At 39.8% G+C, this 19,931-nt stretch overlaps 2 protein-coding genes across 3 annotated transcripts in view; one reads left to right on the top strand and one right to left on the bottom strand.

Moving 5' to 3' along the window:
- The window catches only part of CDH23 (cadherin related 23), a 1,769,196-nt gene that overhangs the window by 1,515,692 nt on the left and 233,573 nt on the right, over positions 1-19,931 (top strand). The window lies entirely within an intron of this gene.
- Positions 1-19,931, bottom strand: part of VSIR (V-set immunoregulatory receptor) — a 91,582-nt gene that overhangs the window by 17,533 nt on the left and 54,118 nt on the right. The window contains exons 2-3 of the mRNA XM_077454572.1: positions 13,810-14,178; positions 7,374-7,427 (exon numbers count right to left, since the gene is read on the bottom strand). Coding sequence (XP_077310698.1) covers positions 7,374-7,427; positions 13,810-14,178 — 423 coding nt within the window. The remainder of the gene's footprint in view (positions 1-7,373; positions 7,428-13,809; positions 14,179-19,931) is intronic.

Raw genomic sequence — 19,931 nt, 5'->3', positions numbered from 1 at the left:
AGCATAAAAGATATCAGTTTGTGAGAGTTTTTGGGGATCTTGGGAATGTGAACATTCAGTAACGCTATTTGGGGGGATTTCGGTATAGCGAGGCCTGTGACTCTCCTGATGAGGTTAAACATTTTGTTCCAAAATCCTCTGATTCTCGGACATTCCCACCAAATGTGGAGCACAGAACCCTGAGTTTGGCATTCTCTAAAACATAACGGTGAAGTAGAGGGAAACATTTTTGATAATCTAGCAGGTACTAAGTACCATCTAGTTAATATTTTCAGGTTTTCTTCTATCAAGGAAATATTCAATATACCTTTATACTCTCTTGTTCCCATCTTATGCCATTCCTCCAGGTCCCAGGTTTCCTGCAGATCTCTTTCCCATGCTTCCATGTATGGGAATTTGGAGGTAGGGTCTGAAAGTGAAGTGTGTATTATAGATATGCCTCCTCTATGCTCCAATGCCTGTCCACGCCAGTGCTCATATTGTGTAAACCCTGGAGGAGTAGGTTTGTTTTTCCATATAGAGTGCAGGAAATTAGAAATTTGGTGGAATCGAAATTTTTCAGAATTGGGCAGCTCCAGTTTTTGAATGCAGTGTTTCAACGAGATTGGGCCCCAAGCGGAGAAGAAGTGACCAATACGATACATCCCCTTATACAACCACCATTGGAATGATTTGATGTCCATACCAGGTCTGAATAGGGGGTTATGGAATATGTGAGCCAGTGGGCATGTCGTGGATGTCAGCGATGGGAGGTTTATTAAGTCGTCCCAAAGTTTAATGGAGATGGAGAGCGTAGGTGATAGAATGGGAGTCTGGATTTTTGGGTGCACCAAAGTAAGTAGTCTAAAGTGTATGTAGGAACCGCTTGTCTCTCTGTTAATCCAGTCCGGTTTCTCATGTTTGAAATATACTGTTGAGAGTTGGGCTAATCTGGCAGCTTGGTAAAATTTAAAGAGGTCAGGAAGACCTAATCCACCTCTTGTTTTTGGGCCGTAAAGAATGCGTCTGGCTAGTCTGTATCCTTTTTTCCTCCAAATAAATTTGATTATTTTTTCCTGGAAAGATTTAATATGATCTCTTCTAATTAGTATTGGGAGGTATATAAATAATTAGAGGAGTCTAGGGAGAAGGGTCATCTTAATGGCATGAATTTTGCCTAGCCAAGAAATATTGTGTAGTGACCATTTTTGGAGGTCATTTTCTAGCTTGCGGTACATTGGGGGAAAGTTTGCCTGGTAAAGCTGTTCTATCTTGGGGGTGAGATTTATCCCTAGGTAGCGAAGGGTTTCAGCTGATCCACTAGTGCCGGGTTCAAAGAAACATTTAATGCCTGGGATTTTTTCATATTAACCTGTAGACCTGAAATATACCCAAATGTTTCCAAAGCTTGTTTGTGTGGGAGGGAGGTAATTGGTCAGGTGACGAACAGGAGAATGTCGTCTGCAAAAAGTGCGCACTTGTGGGTAGTATTTCCACACTGAATACCTTTGATGTTGTGATCCGATCTGATCGCTATAGCCAGAGTTTCGATCGCCAGGGCAAAGATTATAGGGGACAGAGGGCAGCCTTGCCTGGTCCCCCTAGCGATTTTAAAGGGGGATGAATAATATCCCTGTACTCTGACCCTAGCTTCCGGACCAGAGTAAAGGGATCTCAGTGTCCCCATAAAATGTTCCCCCGAATCCCCAGTGTTTTAGGGCCGAGAACTGGTAGGGCCAGGAGAGGGAGTCAAAGGCCTTCTGCAGGTCCAATGACAACAGGAGACCTTCCTGGGGGGGTCCCCCTTCCCAATCTGACTGAAGGATAGAGGTGAGGTCTATGGCTCTGCTTACCTGGTTCGGGCCCTGCCTTGCTAGTATAAATCCTACTTGATCTTTGTGTACGTATTGGTTAATGAATGAATTCATTCTGTTTGCCAGTAATTTTGTGAGTATTTTTAGGTCATTATTAATGGGGGATATGGGTCTATAATTTTCTACTCTTTCAGGGTCTCTTTCTGGTTTGGGGATTACCGAGATAAAAGCCGTGTTGAGGTGGGTGTATATGGGATCTCTGTTTCTTTTGGAATTGAAAAATTTAGTAAGGTGAGGGGTTAGTGTGTCGGCGAAGGTTTTGTAATAGAGATTAGGGAATCCGTCAGGACCAGGAGCCAAGCCTTGCTTTAGATTTTTGATCACCTCTAGGACTTCTTCTGTTGAAAAGGGGGCTTCCATAAGATCTACGTGCTTTTTCTGAAGGGTGGGTATGGATAGATTTTCTAGGAAGGCGTTTATAGTTGATTTGTCTGCTGTCTTACCCTTTAGGTAAAGATTGGGATTTCAGGAAATTTTGCAGTATACGTTGGATATTTTGGATCAGGTTGTCTTATTTTGGAGAGTGTAAAGGTGTGGATTTTGGGAGAAAGTCTAGATGCTAACATAGTACTCATTTTATCTGAATGTTGGTAGAAACTCGCTCCAGTCCAATGCAAGGAACTCTCGGCTCCAGTCCAATGCAAGGAACTCTCGGCTTTGACAGTGAGTGCCAGGTTTGGAGCTAAACAAGCAGCATCTAGTTGAGCAATTTGGACCTCTGTTGGGTCTTTTTTGTGACGTTTCAATAGAGCAGAGAATGCTCTCTCTAGTTTCAGTATGTCCGAGGCTTTTTCTTTCTTTAATTGAGAAGTAATTTGGATTAGCTTCCCTCGGATCGTAGCTTTGTGGGCCGCCCATAATGTCTCAGCCGAGATTCCCCCTACTAGCTTCTCACTCTTTATTTCCTAGCTTTGTTAAGGGGGTAACATGGATCAATCCCCCTATCAAGGCACCTCTAAATCCTTGGGATTTAAACTTTGTCTTATTGGCTTTGCAGAAACAGCCTTTTGAACCTTTACGTGAAATTCCCTTGGTTCTTTTGACTAGAAAGATAGTCTTTCTGGTTGCCATTTCTTCTGCTAGAAGAGTATCGGAACTAGCAGCTCTGTCTTGTAAAGAGCCATATCTGATCATGCATAAGGATAAAGTGGTGTTACGTCCTCATCCTGAATTCCTACCAAAGGTGGTGACAGGTTTTCACTTAAACCAAGATATTGTTCTTCCTTCTTTCTTCCCAGAGCCTCGACCTAGGGAAGAAAAGGCACTACATTCCCTTGATGTAGTGAGAGCGGTCAGAGTGTATTTAAAGGCGACCGCTCAGGTTCGTAAAACAGATGTGTTATTCGTACTGCCAGATGATCCAAAAAGAGGACAGGCAGCGTTGAAATCCACTGTTTCCAAGTGGATTCGTCAAGTCCTTATTCAGGCTTATGGTTTAAAGAAGAAAATTCCTCCTTTTCATGTTAAAGCACACTCAACCAGGGCAGTTAGTGCCTCTTGGGCAGTGCATCATCAGGCCTCTATGGCTCACATCTGTAAGGCTGCAACTTGGTCTTCAGTTCATACGTTTACCAGATTTTATCAAATCGATGTTAAAGGTCATGAGGATATTGCCTTTGGGTGCACTGTGCTGCAGGCTGCAGTATGAGTCTTCTGCCCTACTTTTTTTGTTGTCTCCCTCCCTTCAGTTGCCATTGCTATGGGACATCCCACATAGTAACTACTATGGCTCTGTGTCCCCTGATGGAAGAAAAGGAAACAGGATTTTTAAAACAGCTTACCTGTAAAAATCATTTTCTTTGATGTGCATCAGGGGACACAGAGGTCCCTCCCTTCTTATCATACACTTGCATTGCTTGGCTACAAAACTGAGGACTCCCAGTAATGGGAGGGGTTATATAGGGGAGTACACGTCTTGTCTTAGGGGCATGCCAGTGTCCATCACCTGTCGTTTCCCAAATTAACCCACATAGTAACTACTATGGCTCTGTGTCCCCTGATGTACATCAAAGAAAAGGATTTTATAGGTAAGCTGTTTTAAAAATCCTGTTTTTCTGTTTTAATCCAAGTCTGCCAGAAAACAAAAACAGGGAGCGTGGCAGCAATGTCACATCAATATGGTACACTCCAGAAACATTATATACAGTTGCAATAAAAAGTATGTGAACCCTTTGGAATGATATGGATTTCTGCAAAAATTGGTCATAAAAGTCCCAACAATAGACAATCACAGTCTGCTTAAACTAATAACACACAAAGAATTAAATATATAGAAAATAAACTGCGCTTGAGTAAAACAAAAAAAAGCATGCACAATACTCTAAAATGAAGGCTGCAGCTATAAGTGAGATACACACACCCAAAAGCAATAGAAATTTTTTTAAAAGCTGCGCCAACAAAGAAAACTGTTTATATTAGCTACCCTAATGGAATATAAAAAATTATGAAAGTTATAAATAAATATCACATTCACTATACATTAAATGAAAAAAGAATAACGAATATTGTGATTTCCCAACTGGAGAGGAAGGAACGAACAAAGTTCATCAAAAGTCCATAAGAAATCCTCAGTTGCGATCCTTATCAGAACACCACGGTGATTCCACTCAAAAAAATGCACACAAGTGCCTGTCACCAAGAAGTGAGTGCGCATACCAGATGGAAGCTTAATCAAAGCCTTGTATGCAAATCCTCAGTATCCTCCTCCTTACAACTTGTGTTCATAGATCAGCTAACCACAGTGAAAGGCAGCGTTCACATAAATATGTATCTCGTTCAGCGATCCCAAAAAATTATTGCTATTTGTCTTTGCAGGAAAACGTTGGGACAAAGATTCGAGTGCCATTGTCAAGTGTGATTGTTTTTTTTCCTTCCTTATCCGCGTTCCAGATCTATCTTAAGACTGAGCCCAGCGAGTACACCATCCAGAAATGGATCTTTTCACACTCTGTGCTGAGGCGTCTCTCTTCTACTCAAACAGATCCTTAGGATCCAAGGATATGGAATGCGGATAAGGAAGGAAAATAAACAATCACACTTGACAATGGCACTCGGATCTGGGTCCCAACGTTTTCAATCCTGCAAAGGCAAATAGCAATCATTTTTTGGGATCTCTGAACAAGATACATATTTATGTGAATGCTGCCTTTCACTGTGGTTAGCTGATCTATGAACACAAGTTGTAAGGAGGAGGATACTGAGGATTTGCATACAAGGCTTTGATTAAGCTTCCATCTGGTAAGCGCACTCACTTCTTGGTGACGGGCACTTGTGTGCATTTTTTTGAGTGGAATCACCGTGGTGTTCTGATAAGGATCGCAACTGAGGATTTCTTATGGACTTTTGATTAACTTTGTTCGTTCCTTCCTCTCCAGTTGGGAAATCACAATATTCGTTATTCTTTTTTCATTTAATATATAGTGAATGTGATATTTATTTATAACAAAGAATTAAATGTTACCATGTTTTTATTGAACACACCATGTAAACATTCACAGTGCAGATGTAAAAGGTATGTGCACCCTTGGATTTAATAACTGGATGAACCTCCTTTGGCAGCAATAACTTCAATCAAACATTTCCTGTAGTTGCAGATTGCACAACGATCAGGAGTAATTCTTGACCATTCCTCTTTACAGAACTGTTTCAGTTTAGCAATACTCTTGGGATGTCTGGTGTGAATCGCTTTCTTGAGGTCATGCCACAGCATCTCAATTGGGTTGAGGTCAGGACTCTGACTGGGCCACTCCAGAAGGTGTATTTTCTTCTGTTTAAGCCATTCTGTTGTTGATTTACTTCTATGCTTTGGGTCGTTGTCCTGTTGCAACACCCATCTTCTATTGAGCTTCAGCTGGTGGACAGATGGCCTTAAGTTCTCCTGCAAAATGTCTTGATAAGAGCTCTTTTGTGTGTGGGATCATTCACATCAGGCAATGCTTCTTGTGAAAAGCTAACCCAGAACTGGTCTGTTTTTTATAAGGCAGGGCAGCTGTAACCAACACCTCCAATCTCATCTCGTTGATTGGACTCCAGTTGGCTGATACCTCACGCCAATTAGCTCTTGGAGATCTCATTAGTCTTGGTGTTCATATACTTTTTCCACCTGCACTGTGAATGTTTACATGGTGTGTTCAATAAAAACATGGTAACATGGAATTCTTTGTGTGTTATTAGTTTAAGCAGACTGTGATTGTCTATTGTTGTGACTTATATGAAGATCAGATCACATTTTATGATCAATTTGTGCAGAAATCCATATCATTCCAAAAGGGTTCACATACTTTTTATTGCAACTGTATGTTGTCAATGCTGTAAATGTGTTAATAGTTAACATTACACTGTTACAAGTGCTTTTTATGATAATTGACATTTTACTGCACAATTTTAATGCTTGACTAGAAAAGACTTCTAAGTGTAATTTTACATACTAAAGCCGCGTACACACGGGCGGACTGTCTGGCCAACTTAGTCCATCGAAACACATTTCAGCGGACAGTCCGCTCGTGTGTGGGCTTCAGCGTGCAGTCTGGCGGACTAAGTATTTCGGAATTTCCGTAATATTGTCCGTCAGACTTTGGTTTCAGCGGACAATCCGCTCGTGAGTAGGCTAGTTGGACGGACTAAGTATGGCGCATGCTCAGAAAGGATTTACACGGCGGAAGGTTGCATTGCTGTGTATTGGACGTCCTATTTCTAGTCCCGTCGTACGTGCTGTACACGTTATCGCGCAAGCTTTCGACGGACTGTTTGTTCATCGTGTGTGGTCAAGTCCGTTCATTCGAAAGTAGGACGGACTGTCCGTCGGATTGTCTGACGGACTAAGTTGGCCATACAGTCCGCCCGTGTGTACGCGGCTTAAAGGGAAGCTCTTTACTGCTTGTTATATTTCATTGTGTCTCACTCTGAGAAAAAGGGAGAACCTTTTTGTGGAGGTTCAGTAATTAGTATACCGCTAGAGAAGTCAAAGATATAGTACTTAAGATTTATTGCAAACTGCTAAAATGAATAAAAATGCTATTTTACTTCGCAAGACAGATATAGTAAAAGTTATGTATTCCCTAGGATGACTTAAACGGGAAGTTAACCCTGATATTGTAGGCTGCCATTGCTGCTCTTCTAAAAATGCTAAATGACTAGCTGTCTCTAGCTACTTTTTAGGTTGCTGAAACATTGGGCTCCATTCACTAAGTAGTATTGTGCACCTTATAAAAAAATGTGAATAACGCTTCTAAAATACCACATACGGTATTTTTCCAAAACTTGCGGTATTTATCTTTTCTTTTTTTCTTTTTTTTTTTTTTTTTTTAGTATTTATCTCATAAAACCATACAGTGTTTTATCTCATGCAATACTCAGTGTGATGGATACAATGGAGAATGGATGCAGTATTTATCACCATTTGTAATACTGGTTGTCTGGAAGAGTAAACTATGACACTTTTTGTCCTTTCCCAGACAATATGAGTAAACTAGTTCAATGACAAGCTGAAAGGTGTCACTGGTGAACAAAAGATGTACATACCATCACTGTCCTTTTCAGATGAGAGAAGTGAACAGGTCTTAAGATCCGGATTATCTAAAATGTAAAAAAATTATATATTTAATTGTACAGCACACATAATAAAACAATTGTGTTTTAAGGTTTTTGGCTTTTATCAGTTCAGCACAGTTGAACATCACCTTCATATATCAAGAACAATTAAATATCCATTTTAAAGGTGTTGGAAACACCATGCAAGCCATTCCTCTGTCGCTCATGTGGCTAAACCTTTATCTAGAACCAAAAGATTTATGGAATAGATACAGTTTAAAGTAGGCATGAGAAACTGGTGTTTTATGGGTGCTCCTTCTCTGTGGCCCTTAGCATTTAAGGTATTTTCCTATCACCTGTGATCAGGCTTATCACAGAAGAAACATGCAATGTCTTTTCTGCAATAAAATATACCTACTTGCTTGCTCACAGCATTCTGAGGCATGTAAACCGAGCTGCATAGGGATGGAAGAATGATGCCCTGATTGACATGCCAGGCTAAAACCACCTTAGGTCAGAAAGAAACTTTGGGACCCAACACCAACTTGTCCCTATGTAAGACCAGAAAGGACAAATTATTGGCAAATTATTGGCTAGATCAACGAGTATTTTTTTATAGCCTTTCCCTTATACTGGCTTTCCGAAAGCAGTATTATGGAGGTTAGATGATATGTTTAGTGCAATATAACACTTTTGGTAGATAAATAGTACACTTGTTTTATAGAGTTCTATACATCAGTCCACAAAGAGGTACATATACCTGTACAATAGAGGGATTTAGTTCCAAAAGAGAAGCAGCATGGAGCTATGGTACTGCATTGACAATTGATGGACTTAGAGAAAATGCCAAAAACTACAACATGCATAGACCTGCTATAGACTTAATAATATAATATGATAATATAATATATAATAAGTACAAACTTACAAAATAGAACATGATGAGTATCAACTATGCACTTGATTACAGGCATTGAAGCTTGTGGACTATTGTCTGTTTAAGGCAGTGTTTCTCAACTCCAGTTCTCAAGGTGCCCCAACAGGTCATGTTTCCAGGCTTTGCATTATTTTGCACAGGTGATTTGATCAGTATCACTGCCTTAGTAATTAACACAGCTGTTTCATCAGGGAAATTCTGAAAACATGACCTGTTGGGGCGCCTTGAGGACTGGAGTTGAGAAACACTGGTCTAAGGTCTAGAAAACATGTCATGTATGGAGAACTATTTGACAAGTAACAAGGCAGGACAGAAAATAAAATAATTATATCCAACAAAGATCCCCAAGCAATGTGTTTATTCCTTTTATTAGGCTAGTGTGGAGAGGCATAGAAATGAGAAAAAATGAATGCAACTGTTGATATTCATAGATTGTTAGAGCGTTAAGTCATGAGTGGCCTGGGATACAGTATTGGTGTGTTCCTTATGAGTGGAAAGGATTCAATATACAGTATACTGTAGATAGGAATAGTGATTAGAGCAAAAGGGGTTGTTGGGGGTACTTTAAAAAAAAGAAGGCGTGAATTAGTGGGCAGTAGGTATTAAAACTGAATTAAACTCAGCTATATTATATATATATATATATATATATATATATATATATATATATATATATAAAATTTTTATTTTACTAGGCTCCAAGGCGATATATGCCGTAATGTACTAGTATGCACAGCATATTAACACAATATGAAAGACTTTCCTGTCAAACAAAAACTCTGTCAGCGCCCAGACACTTCCATCTTCACCCATTCTTTCTTCTGGGTTCGGTCTGTTCGATGGTACATGTCAAGGGTGCCCACTTTCACGCTATTTATACATATATTCGCAATTAAACATCTGGCTGTTGCCATGCATGCCAATGCCACCATACAAGGGGTGTGGGTGGGAAATCTCTCCCATAAACTAAGCCTTTTTGCAGATGATCTCCTCCTATGTGTCTTCAATCCTAGAATTGTATTCCCTAGTGTTCTCCATGAATTAGACCAATTTGGCCTTCACAGAAATTCTAAAATAAATGCTACAAATCGCAACATTACTTTACCCCAGAGTGAAAAGGAATCTCTGGCAGCCTCCTTTCTATATCAGTGGAAATCCAATTTGCTTAAAAATCTGGGGGTTCTTATCCCCCCCCCCCCCATCTGAAGGTAAAACCTACAAGCCCAATTTTTTGCCCCTATCAAATGCCACTAACCATACACTCAAAAAGCTGGTCCTCAAGGAAACAGTCTTGGCAGAATGGACCTATACAAAATGGAAACGCTCTCCTGCTTCTTATACTTATACTAGACACTTTCCATTACTCTAATACATTATTTCGCTCTTTGGGGACTGCCTTACTATGCTACCCTTGTCCTAGGTCTTCGGTTCATATATATTTGGTTGTTTCCATTTGCTGAAAGACTGTTTGTAGGTAGCATGATAAAAACAGACAATTTAGATCTTCGTTAGGAGATCAGTTTTTCCATGGAGTGACATCCAGGATAATCTGGTGATGCTGACATTAAATAATATAGATAGAAGGACAAATAATCTTGTCCACAGTGTGCAGACTCAACGGCAATTCCACCAGATGCAGCCATGTCACCCAAAATGTCACAGCCTCTGAATTTTTGGTAGTTGGGATCATCAGGTAAAAATAGGGGAAGAAATGCCAGAAAAAGGAAAATGAATGCAGCCCCTTAACATTTGAGGATTGCTAAGGAACAATATATTCTATTTTGGGTTCATAGTATCATAGTAGGTAAGATTGAATAAAGACAAAAGTTCATCTAGTTCAAACTGTGTAGGTGTAAATGTCTTTAATTATTTCCCATATCCTTGTAGGTCATGTTCCTTAAGATGCACATCTAAGAGTCTTAAGACTAGCAATACTCCCCGCAGTCACCATCAATTGTGGAAGAGAGGTCCACATCCTTATTGCCCTGACAGTGAAAAAACCCCTGCGCAGTGTAAGGTTAAACCGATTCTCCCCAATTTCATTGTTTGGCCCTGTGTCCTCTTACACTCCTTGAGACTGAAAAGATTTTTTCTATGCTGGGATCCCCATTGAGGTATTTTTACATCGCTATAATATCTCTTCTCAAGCGTCTTTTCTCCAGCGAGAATAAGTTTAGTGTTTGCAGTCTTTCCTAGTAATTTAGGTCCTCCAGTCCCCTTATTAGTTTTGTTGCCCTTCTTTGGACTCTCTCCAGTTCCAGCACATCCCTGGTAACTGGTAACAGAACTGGACATAATACTCCAGATGTGATCTAACCAGTGTTTTTTTAAAGTGGTAGGATTATGGATCTATCTCTGGAGTATATCCCTTTTTTTACGCATGTTAATATTCTGCCGGCTTTGGTAGCTGCAGCTTGACATTGCGTGCTATTGCTCAATCTGTCATCTACTAGGACCCCCAGATCTTTCTCCATCCTTGATTCCCCCATCGGTTCTCCCCTCAGTGAGTAGTTTGCATTTCTTTTTATTGCCCCCAAGTTTATTACTTTACATTTCTCCACATTAAACCTCATTTGCCATATAGTTGCTCACTCCATTAATTTGTTCAGGTCTTGTAAAATTTCTATATCTTGATGTGAATTTATGTCATCCGCAAAAAAACGGAGATTGAGCTATTTATGCCGTCCTCTATATCATTTATGAATAAATTGAATAGAATTGGTCCCAAGATAGAACACTGGGGAACCCCACTTACCACTCCAGACCAGTCTGAGTACACGTTACTTATCACCACCCTTTGGACATATCCCTGTAACCAGTTTTTAACCCAAGAACAAATCTTATGGTCTATGCCTGCAGACCTCAACTTGTAGATTAAGCGCTTATGGGGGGCTGTATCGAATGCCTTTTCAAAATCCAGGTAGACTAAATCCACGGGCCTTGCCCTGTCTAGATGGCAGCCCACTTCCTCGTAGAATAATAACAGATTGGTCTGGCAAGAACGACCTTTTGTAAACCCATGCTGATGACTACTTAAGATATTTTATCCTCAGTAAATTCTTGGATATAGTCCCTTAATCATCACCTCTAATTTACCAACAATTGATGTTAGCCTGACTGGCCTGTAGTTCCCAGGGATTTGTCTCTGTCCTTTTTTGAATATTGGTACCACATTGGCTTTTCTCCAATCAGCTGGTACAATTCCTTTCAGTATGCTGTCCACAAAGATTAGGAACAGTAGTCTGGCTATAACCTGAGTTCTCTGAGGACTCTCAGGTGTAATCTGGTCCTGGTGATTTGTTTGTATTAAGTTTATCTAGTCTTTCCTTCACTCCGGCCTCTGTTAGCCACAAGGGTACATCTTGTGATGTGTCACCAACAGTACTTCCGTTGTCAGTATACACATCCCTTTCCTGCATAAACACTGAGGAGAAGGCGGCATTTAGTACAGTTGCCATCTCTGTGTCATCCGTAATCATCTTCCCTTACTCGTCTTTTGGTCGATATGCTCTGATCTTGCCTTTTTACTGTTAATGTATTTAAAAAAAATTATTTGGATTTTTTTTACTCTCCTCCACTATGTGTCTCTCTTTTTTTAGCCACCCTGATTGCCTTCTTACTTCTTATTGTATTCCTTGTAGTGTTTAAATGCTGACTGTGACCCATCCCCTTTATATTGTTTAAAGGCCATTTTTTTCTATTTAATGAGGTTTTTTACATCTTACATTATCCTAGGATCGCTATATCATCATACTTGGATTGTTCGTCATTAATAAATCTATCAGGGCATTCTTCCTAGTTGGGGAATCTACCAATTATGACATGGAGTTGTCCTGTAAGACTTTCCTAAAATAACGGACCTTTAATGAGTGAGCTGTCCCCTCTGCCCATATGATGACAATTCCCTGTCTTGCTGCTGTTTCCAACTGTGATAGTAGGCCCAGCTCTTCCTCCTCCTTTAGGTTGGGGGGCCTATAACATATCCCCACTATTAATTTCCAACTTCTTCTCTGTTAAATTCTACCCAAACTGATTCCACATCCCCCTCATCCCATTAACAATGTCGCTCCTCTCTGCCACCCTTACATAATTTTTTACATAAAGGCAGACACCCCCCTCTTCTACCTTCCCTGTCTTTCCGATACAAGGAATACCTCTGGATATTTGCCAGCCAAGTTTAATTTATTCCCATAAAGTCTAAGTCCTTCTCATGTAATAGCAAGTTTAGGTACACCATAATATTTTGTTGTCATTTACCCTAATAGCACAGTGGGTCCATGCTGGCATATGAAATCCCTAATACAATAGTGCAGCAAATATTAATTCACGCATATAAGTGTAAACATTTCAGTAGCTTTCTACAGCTGCTTAAGATAACTACCATATCAGACTTCCTGTCTACATACGGACACTACAGGAAGCCATTTATAGTCAATGAACAATAGCTAGCACTCAGCTGCAAAGCAAATTTAAAAACAAATGTCAAACATCTTTTAGTGATTTAATCAAGTTTTGATTCAGAGCCATTTTCTCAGGATATTAAGGGTGTGGGATCCGAACACAGCTGAACTGAAAACCAAAATGTCATTTCAACTGAATTCTAACTATACAGGTGTATGTCCAGTTCTACTGCTCTTACTTTTTATGCTGGCCATTCACACCTTTGTAGTGCTTTGAGGTAATGCAAAGCACAATAGTACACATTACATGCGTTAGTGCAATACAGTGTCCTTCATATTAAATGCCCCCCCAACACACCAAGGCAACACAGCCACAAGTTAAATGAATTGCAGAAAACCACAGTGCATAGTAACGCACTACCGTACATAATCTCTATTGATGTTTTAGTGTGTTGTCATTCAATTGCATTGGCTGCCTTAATGCAACATATGTTAATGTGTGATAAATTGCATATGTCAATGCAGTACATCAGAATGCCAAGGTCTGAATGGGCCCTTAGAATACCCGCAGACTACTGATGATCGTTGAAGATCAAGATGACGGTGTATAGCCTTGAATGTTAGCAGATACCCTTTGCCAATGGATCTTAGATTCCATGTGTTTTTTGCACAAAGGCATGCATGCTTGTACAGAAGAAGCAGATACTGTATGTATCTTGAGTACATTGCTCAGAAGAAAGATCTTTTGAAGTATGGCAATTTCTAAGGTTATGTGTCCACAATTGCTAGTTACTATCATATATCCTGCACTCCTCTTAAAACTTGCTCACATTGGGCTCAGCTTTAGCACTCTCATCAAAGAGAGGCTTTTGGAAGATAAAGGTCAATAACAAAAATATACTGGAAAGGTTCAAAGATGATTTACATAGCACCGGTCTGTGGTTTGGTTTGATAAGCTTTTCTAAATGTGCTAGCTGTTCTTTGTGGGTACCTTTACTTTGTGAAGTTTTATATATTTTTTCATAAATTTCTCATTTTAAAATGATGTTTCTATGCACAATTTAAACCTCTAAGAATGCAAAACCGTTACCTGTTTTGACCTGAAGTTCCATATAGCTGTGCGCCTGATGTATCGGATGCTTCTTATCTCTCTCATAAAGGAAACAACAATAGCCACCATTGTCCGCTTGTGTGACATTAAAAAGAGTTCTATAGAACACTCCATTGGAGAAATGGGATCCTTTGTGTGCTTTTTGATGGTGGCTGTCTGTTGTATTCTTTGCATGTTTTTCTTCAGTGCAATCTTGGTTTCTGTCTTTGGTGAGAACCCAATGTACAGTTAATAGATCATGTTGATGGATACGGTGTCCTCTGATAGAGCATGTGAGGTTCACATCATGTCCTTCTGGGCAAATGTACTTTGAGTGTGGTGCAAAAGTGGAGAATGCATCTGACCCATCTGTAAGAAAGAAAGAGAACAAATGTCTTTGTCAGTTTAAATATTAGAGTTTTCATTTTTTTCATTCAATTGACATGTTTCTTTTTCTCACCTTTGTGGACAGATTTTACATTTTTTGAATTATTATTATTTCTGTGACATCAAAATGTCAAGTGAGTGATTGCACACATTATTATAAAGCTGATTAAAATTGTAAGTTACTGTAAAAGTGTAAGTGAAGCGACTACTTAGGTATTATATAGTACTGAACTTCAGAGTCTCACTTGATTTATGCACACCACAACAAGGTACTTAACCTGTCATTACTATGCCATACAGGCCTGTGAGAAGTTGAACTTGATGGATATTTGTCTTTATTAACCTAATTAAGTATGGAGGATAGATCCAAGGGAAAATATATTTTAGCTGTATGTATGACAGGTAATCAGTATATCTGTTGGAGAAGACTCTCCCAATAATCTCTTGATATGTTAATAAAAAAATTGTGATTTTGTATCTTTGGACTGTATCTTCGGGATGTTTGTATTGGAATTGCTCAAAGCGCACAGTATAGCCCAAAGATACACTCATACACTAACATTTTCAACCACTGTGAAAGTTATCTGTAATTATTAAACAATACTGCACAAAGTACCTTTAGTTACCTTTACCTAAAACTCTACCCGCTAAAAAAAATTACTTTATTATACATACGGGTTCATTTGCTAAAGGCATATAGACTGTGCACTTTGCAAGTGCAGTTGCTCCAGAGCTTATTGAATGAGTTTAAGGCTGAAACAGCTAAACACCACAATTATAAATGTATAAAATGAAAATTGTCCACAACTATTTTTATTATAAGTTAGTTGGTCAGCCAATTCGTTGGCCTGCATATAGAATGCATTATTCGTTTACATGTCAGCATACACAGGGCAGCACACATACAGTTTAGTACACCATCCAAACATGTCCGTAGGTGCCTGAGAACAATCATGCGATCTGATTCCAGTGCAGGAAAAAAAAAGTCCTAGCACTATTTTCCTGTGAATCCAATGCGAGTTCAGCCATACAACTGTTTGGCTGATCTCGCATTGCACAGGCATTGAATGCGATTGGCACTGCACTCACATGCGATATATGTGTTCGCACAAGTGTGAACCCAGGCTTAGTTTGCCTTTTTCTAAAAGCTGAGATTTGTTCAGGTGTATAGAATGATGGTTGTCCATCCCATTAAGAAATCAATCTGAGAAAGGAAAGCTACTGTTTCAGAACAGAAAAAGGTATGAATCTGTAACAATGCTAGTTAAAAGTCTTGAAAAGTTATATGGTTTACCAAGCAGGTATTTTTAACAAAACTAGATTGAAAGACTTACACAATCACAAACTATATGTGAGCCAAAGACTTGTTTCATTTCAGTCAGAGTCTCCCAAACAGGACCTCCAGTGGCTCCTTGAGAGATTATGGAAAAATTGAAAAAATCCTTGCAGATTTTTATAACTATTTGAATGCTTTCTGCTGTTTGATCAGCAGACTGTGAATTATGTAGATGTTATAACAGATTAGCATGATTTGAAACTAGAAGCGGACTACCTTAGAGCAGGTTGTACATCCTGTTTATCAGAAGCAGATGTCACAATGTTTTTATTCTGAGGTTTGGCACATGCTGAAGGTTTCAGGAAAACCACAAGTTGCGGGAGATGAACTAGTAACCAGCAGGTATGGCAGCTTGTAAAGTCATGTGAAGTCGGTATCAGTTTGAAAATGACACTGCATTATGTGACTTTTATTAATGTACTAGCTAAATATATCCAACATCTTATCAATAAGGCAAATAGCTAAATATTAGTGTGCTCTTGAGAAAGCCTAAAAACTTGATAAGAATAAAGTCCAAAAAAACTAAGAAAGGAGGACAGCTATACGATCTAGATTCCGGGTTCAAACTATACACTCATATTCTTGCCTATTCAGATTACCTCAAAACTTACTCACAGTTTAGATGTATTGCAGTTTGGATGCAAAGCAAATGAACTGCAGCAAGTGGTCTATTCATAACAAAACATGCGTCACTAACACTGCAATATAAATGGGCATGTTTAAATGCAATATATTTTAAAGTGAACATATTTTTTGCCTTTGCATGGCAAAACAATAGCTTTACTTTAAACCCAGCTGCTGCATTGGAGGCGTAACTACAACCTTAAGGGCCTCTCCCTTTCATCCGAGCCCCAAGCTTCCAGGTCTGGGAGGGTGTCCATGGACTACATCCTCCCAGAACCCTGCCTCCTGCGTGCCCCCTGGGGTGAACATCATGCTCGCCCTGTGACTGCTGTGTCCTTTGGACACAACTGATCATGGTAAAGGGCCAATCACAGTGGCCCTTTACCATGTGATCAGCTGATCACCTTTAAACAGACATGCCGATTATTGACAATCCTTTCCTCCCACGTGGTGTCTGTGAGAGGAAAGGAGAGCCATTAACAGGCAACATTGTCCATACATTGTTTACACTGATAATCAGGGCACTGATTATTTTTTATTTTTTTAACAATAACATTTTTATTGAAGTGAAATTAGAGCATTACAGTTATACAAACAATCTCTGTTGTATATAACATAACAATAGATAGGAATAGGAATTCACAGGGATATGCAATACATTGTAGATCTATTGATCCTGGTGTGCATTTTATTCATTTAAAAGTTATTATAGCGAGACTTATTAACCTTGCAGGATTCCATGGAGTGCCCTGATTATCAACATAGCCCCATCAGTGTCGCCTATCAGTGCTTCCTCAGGACTCTAAGCTGAGAGTGTCTCTCTTATACAGCCCACAGAATGTACTGACAGTTCCCCCTCCCTTTGCATGGATGGGAGAAGAGAGAGCCCAACTGCTCCTTCTCCTCCTGCCCCTCTCCACCTGTGTGCACATTGGGAAGTGTGAAGCCCAGCAGTTTAATGATCAAATTCAGCTGCTTAGCTTCACACTTCCTGTAGTGCACACAGGAGGAAAGGAGTAGAACAATCAGATCGGATCTCTCTTCTCCCATCTGTGCGATAGAGGAGGAGCTGTCAGTGCAGGCTCTGGGCTGTATGAGAGAGATGCTCTTGGCTCAGAGCCCTGTGGCCAGCAAGCCACGCTGAGGCCCCCCCGACAGTGGCAAAACGCCAGGGTTCGGGCGAAAGTGTAACCTTTGCGACCCTGGTAGTTTCGCCACCGTTCCGTATGAATTTATACTTCCCTTCCCTCTGCTCCCTCATTCCTGTGGGTAGAAAAAGCCTTGTGGAAGTTTCAACATGAACCTAGTTGGAGCTTTTACTGGGCTGAAGACTTCTTCTCTACACCCATGTGATGTCACTTGTGCCAAGTGTCCAACTTCCAAGAATCGGCACTGTCCCATGTTCCTCTATAAGGGCTCATTCACACGGGCAGAAAAAACGTTGCATTTAGATGTATACGGCAGATAGTTTGAGATGCATATAAACGCAGCAGTATAGTGATCAATGAGTCCATACATACAGGGCTCATTCACATGGGAAAAAAAAAAGCTGTGTTTGGATTCATACAGCAGATAGTTTTGTACACATTTAAACGCAGAATTATAGTAATGAATGATCCCATATACACAGCTGTGTCTACATACACAAATGTGCAATGTGTTTAGTCACACACAAAAAAAAGTAGGACACTACTGCAAATTGTATATGCATAGATCTGCAAAGTTTACTCACGTATGTACATTAATGCATGTACTTCAGGCGCATAGTTTACATAGGATCTTTCTTTCATGCAGAAAAGACACATCTAAATGCAGAGTTTTTTCTGCCCATATAACTGAGCTCTCGATCTTCCAGTAAAACTCTTTTTCATGCAGAAAATACACGTCTAAGTGCAGCTAAACACAGCATTTTTTCTGCTCGTGTGAATGAGCCCTAACCAGAAGTAATGTGTAAATTCTCTTCACTCCTGGCAATGAATAGATCAATGTGGGAGAGAAAAGAAGGTAAATCTAAAGTCAGCGATACACAGTTCTAATCTCTGACTTTTCAGCAGGAACCGGCTGAGATTCGAACGGTTGATGGACAGGCTGAATCTACCAAGTTGATTGATCAACTCAGGTACAACCTGCCTGACAGATTTTCTTGTGATTATCACTAGTTGCTGCTATAGCCACTAGCGCTAATCACTGTCTTCTCCCAGCAGGGACGGTCTCCCCGCCTCTCTGCCTGGAGAAGCCTGACGATTCCTCTGTCAGCGCTGCCTGTGCTGATGGGGCAATCATGCAATTTTCTTTCTTACAAACAATGAAAGAAACTCGCACCTTGAATGGCTGGTCTCAGCTGCGGCAGGAGCCGCTATTAAAGCTCACCTGTTGATTTGTTCTGCATTGGCAAAGAACAAGTTTGCTTTATCAGTAGTGCAGTCCATATGTACATCTGAAACCCATGAGCTGTATAAACACATACAATGGGGCCCACAAAACTGTGTCAAGCTGCAAAATGTAATCTAGACAATAGCAAAAAAAGTAGCATGGTTTTGGTTCAAGTTAAAATTCAACTAGAAAACAAAAAAATATATATACAGTGTTGTGCTTTTGCAATAATCCCTAAAATCTTGGAAAACGAAAACTGAAATGATAAACTACTTTTTTGCAAAGTCTATCCTTCAGTAAGGAAGGAAGCCATGGGGGCAACCAATAGGAGAACAAATAGAGGAAGGTTAGTCATGTACAAATTAGTTACACATGACAAGCCTTTACAATAATTATATTAGTTAAAGATGAACTCAGATTGTTAGTATGGCAGATTAGTGTTTGTATGCTTCTTTGTAATGTGCTATGTAAAATGTTTGCTATAACAGAGAATAAACCTTGATGTATGTAAATATGTTCCAGGTAACGCTCATGTAAATATTCCAGTATGCGTCAGAAGATTAACAAATTAAAACAAATGTATATACTTCCTAAAGATATTAAAAGCAGGGTCCAATTTGTTATATCATCTATATACTAAGCTGAAGGTATACGGCTATAGTTGCAGCGTACCTGTAAAGGAAGCTTACAAGTTACAAACTCCTTGTGGTTTCTGACCCACATCATTGTGAAAAATGTTCATATGTAAAGAAATATCTATGTGGTAAACCTGCATGTTAGTTATAAAGATGTAACTATAAGAGAGCAAGAGTAAGTGCACGTTACACAATGTGGTTGATTTACTGGAGAGGGCAAAATCTGGTGCAGCTCTGCATAGAAATCGGCTTTCAGGTTTTTTTATCAAAGCTTAAAGGAAAGTCTGAAGGTTTATTTATATTAATGCATTAAGATAAAAAGCCTTGTCAAAGCTAAGGTCTCCTATATCCCAGAGGCCCTATCCATATATTTACAGTAAATCAATATACCCACCCTATCAGATGCTCACAGAGCAAGTCAGGATGCTCCTCTTACGTTAGAGGAGATCCTTGAGGCGACCAGCTCTTTTCCCAACTCCAAAGCACCTGGGGATAATGGGCTGCCAATGGAGGTATTCCAACAATAGGCTGATAACCTTTTACCTAAGCTGTTGAAAATATTCAACGAGGCCCATGAGCATGGATGGTTACCGCCTTCCATGAACAGGGCTAGTATTATTTTGCTTTTCAAGCCTGATAAGCCAGATACAGAGCCTAATTCCTATAGGCCTTTTGCTTGTTACAAGCTGACATAAAAATTTTGGCTGAAGTACTGGCTCGGAGGCTTAACAAAGTAATTGCTAATATCGGTAATGCAGACCAAGCTG

Source organism: Lithobates pipiens, unplaced genomic scaffold, assembly GCF_037356315.1.
Source record: "Lithobates pipiens isolate NorthernLeopardFrog02 unplaced genomic scaffold, aLitPip1_a1.2 Scaffold_25, whole genome shotgun sequence".
In the NCBI taxonomy this organism is placed as follows: Eukaryota; Metazoa; Chordata; class Amphibia; order Anura; family Ranidae; genus Lithobates; species Lithobates pipiens.
The sequence above is the reverse complement of the archived record's forward strand: the minus strand, read 5'-3'. Positions and strand labels throughout refer to the sequence as shown.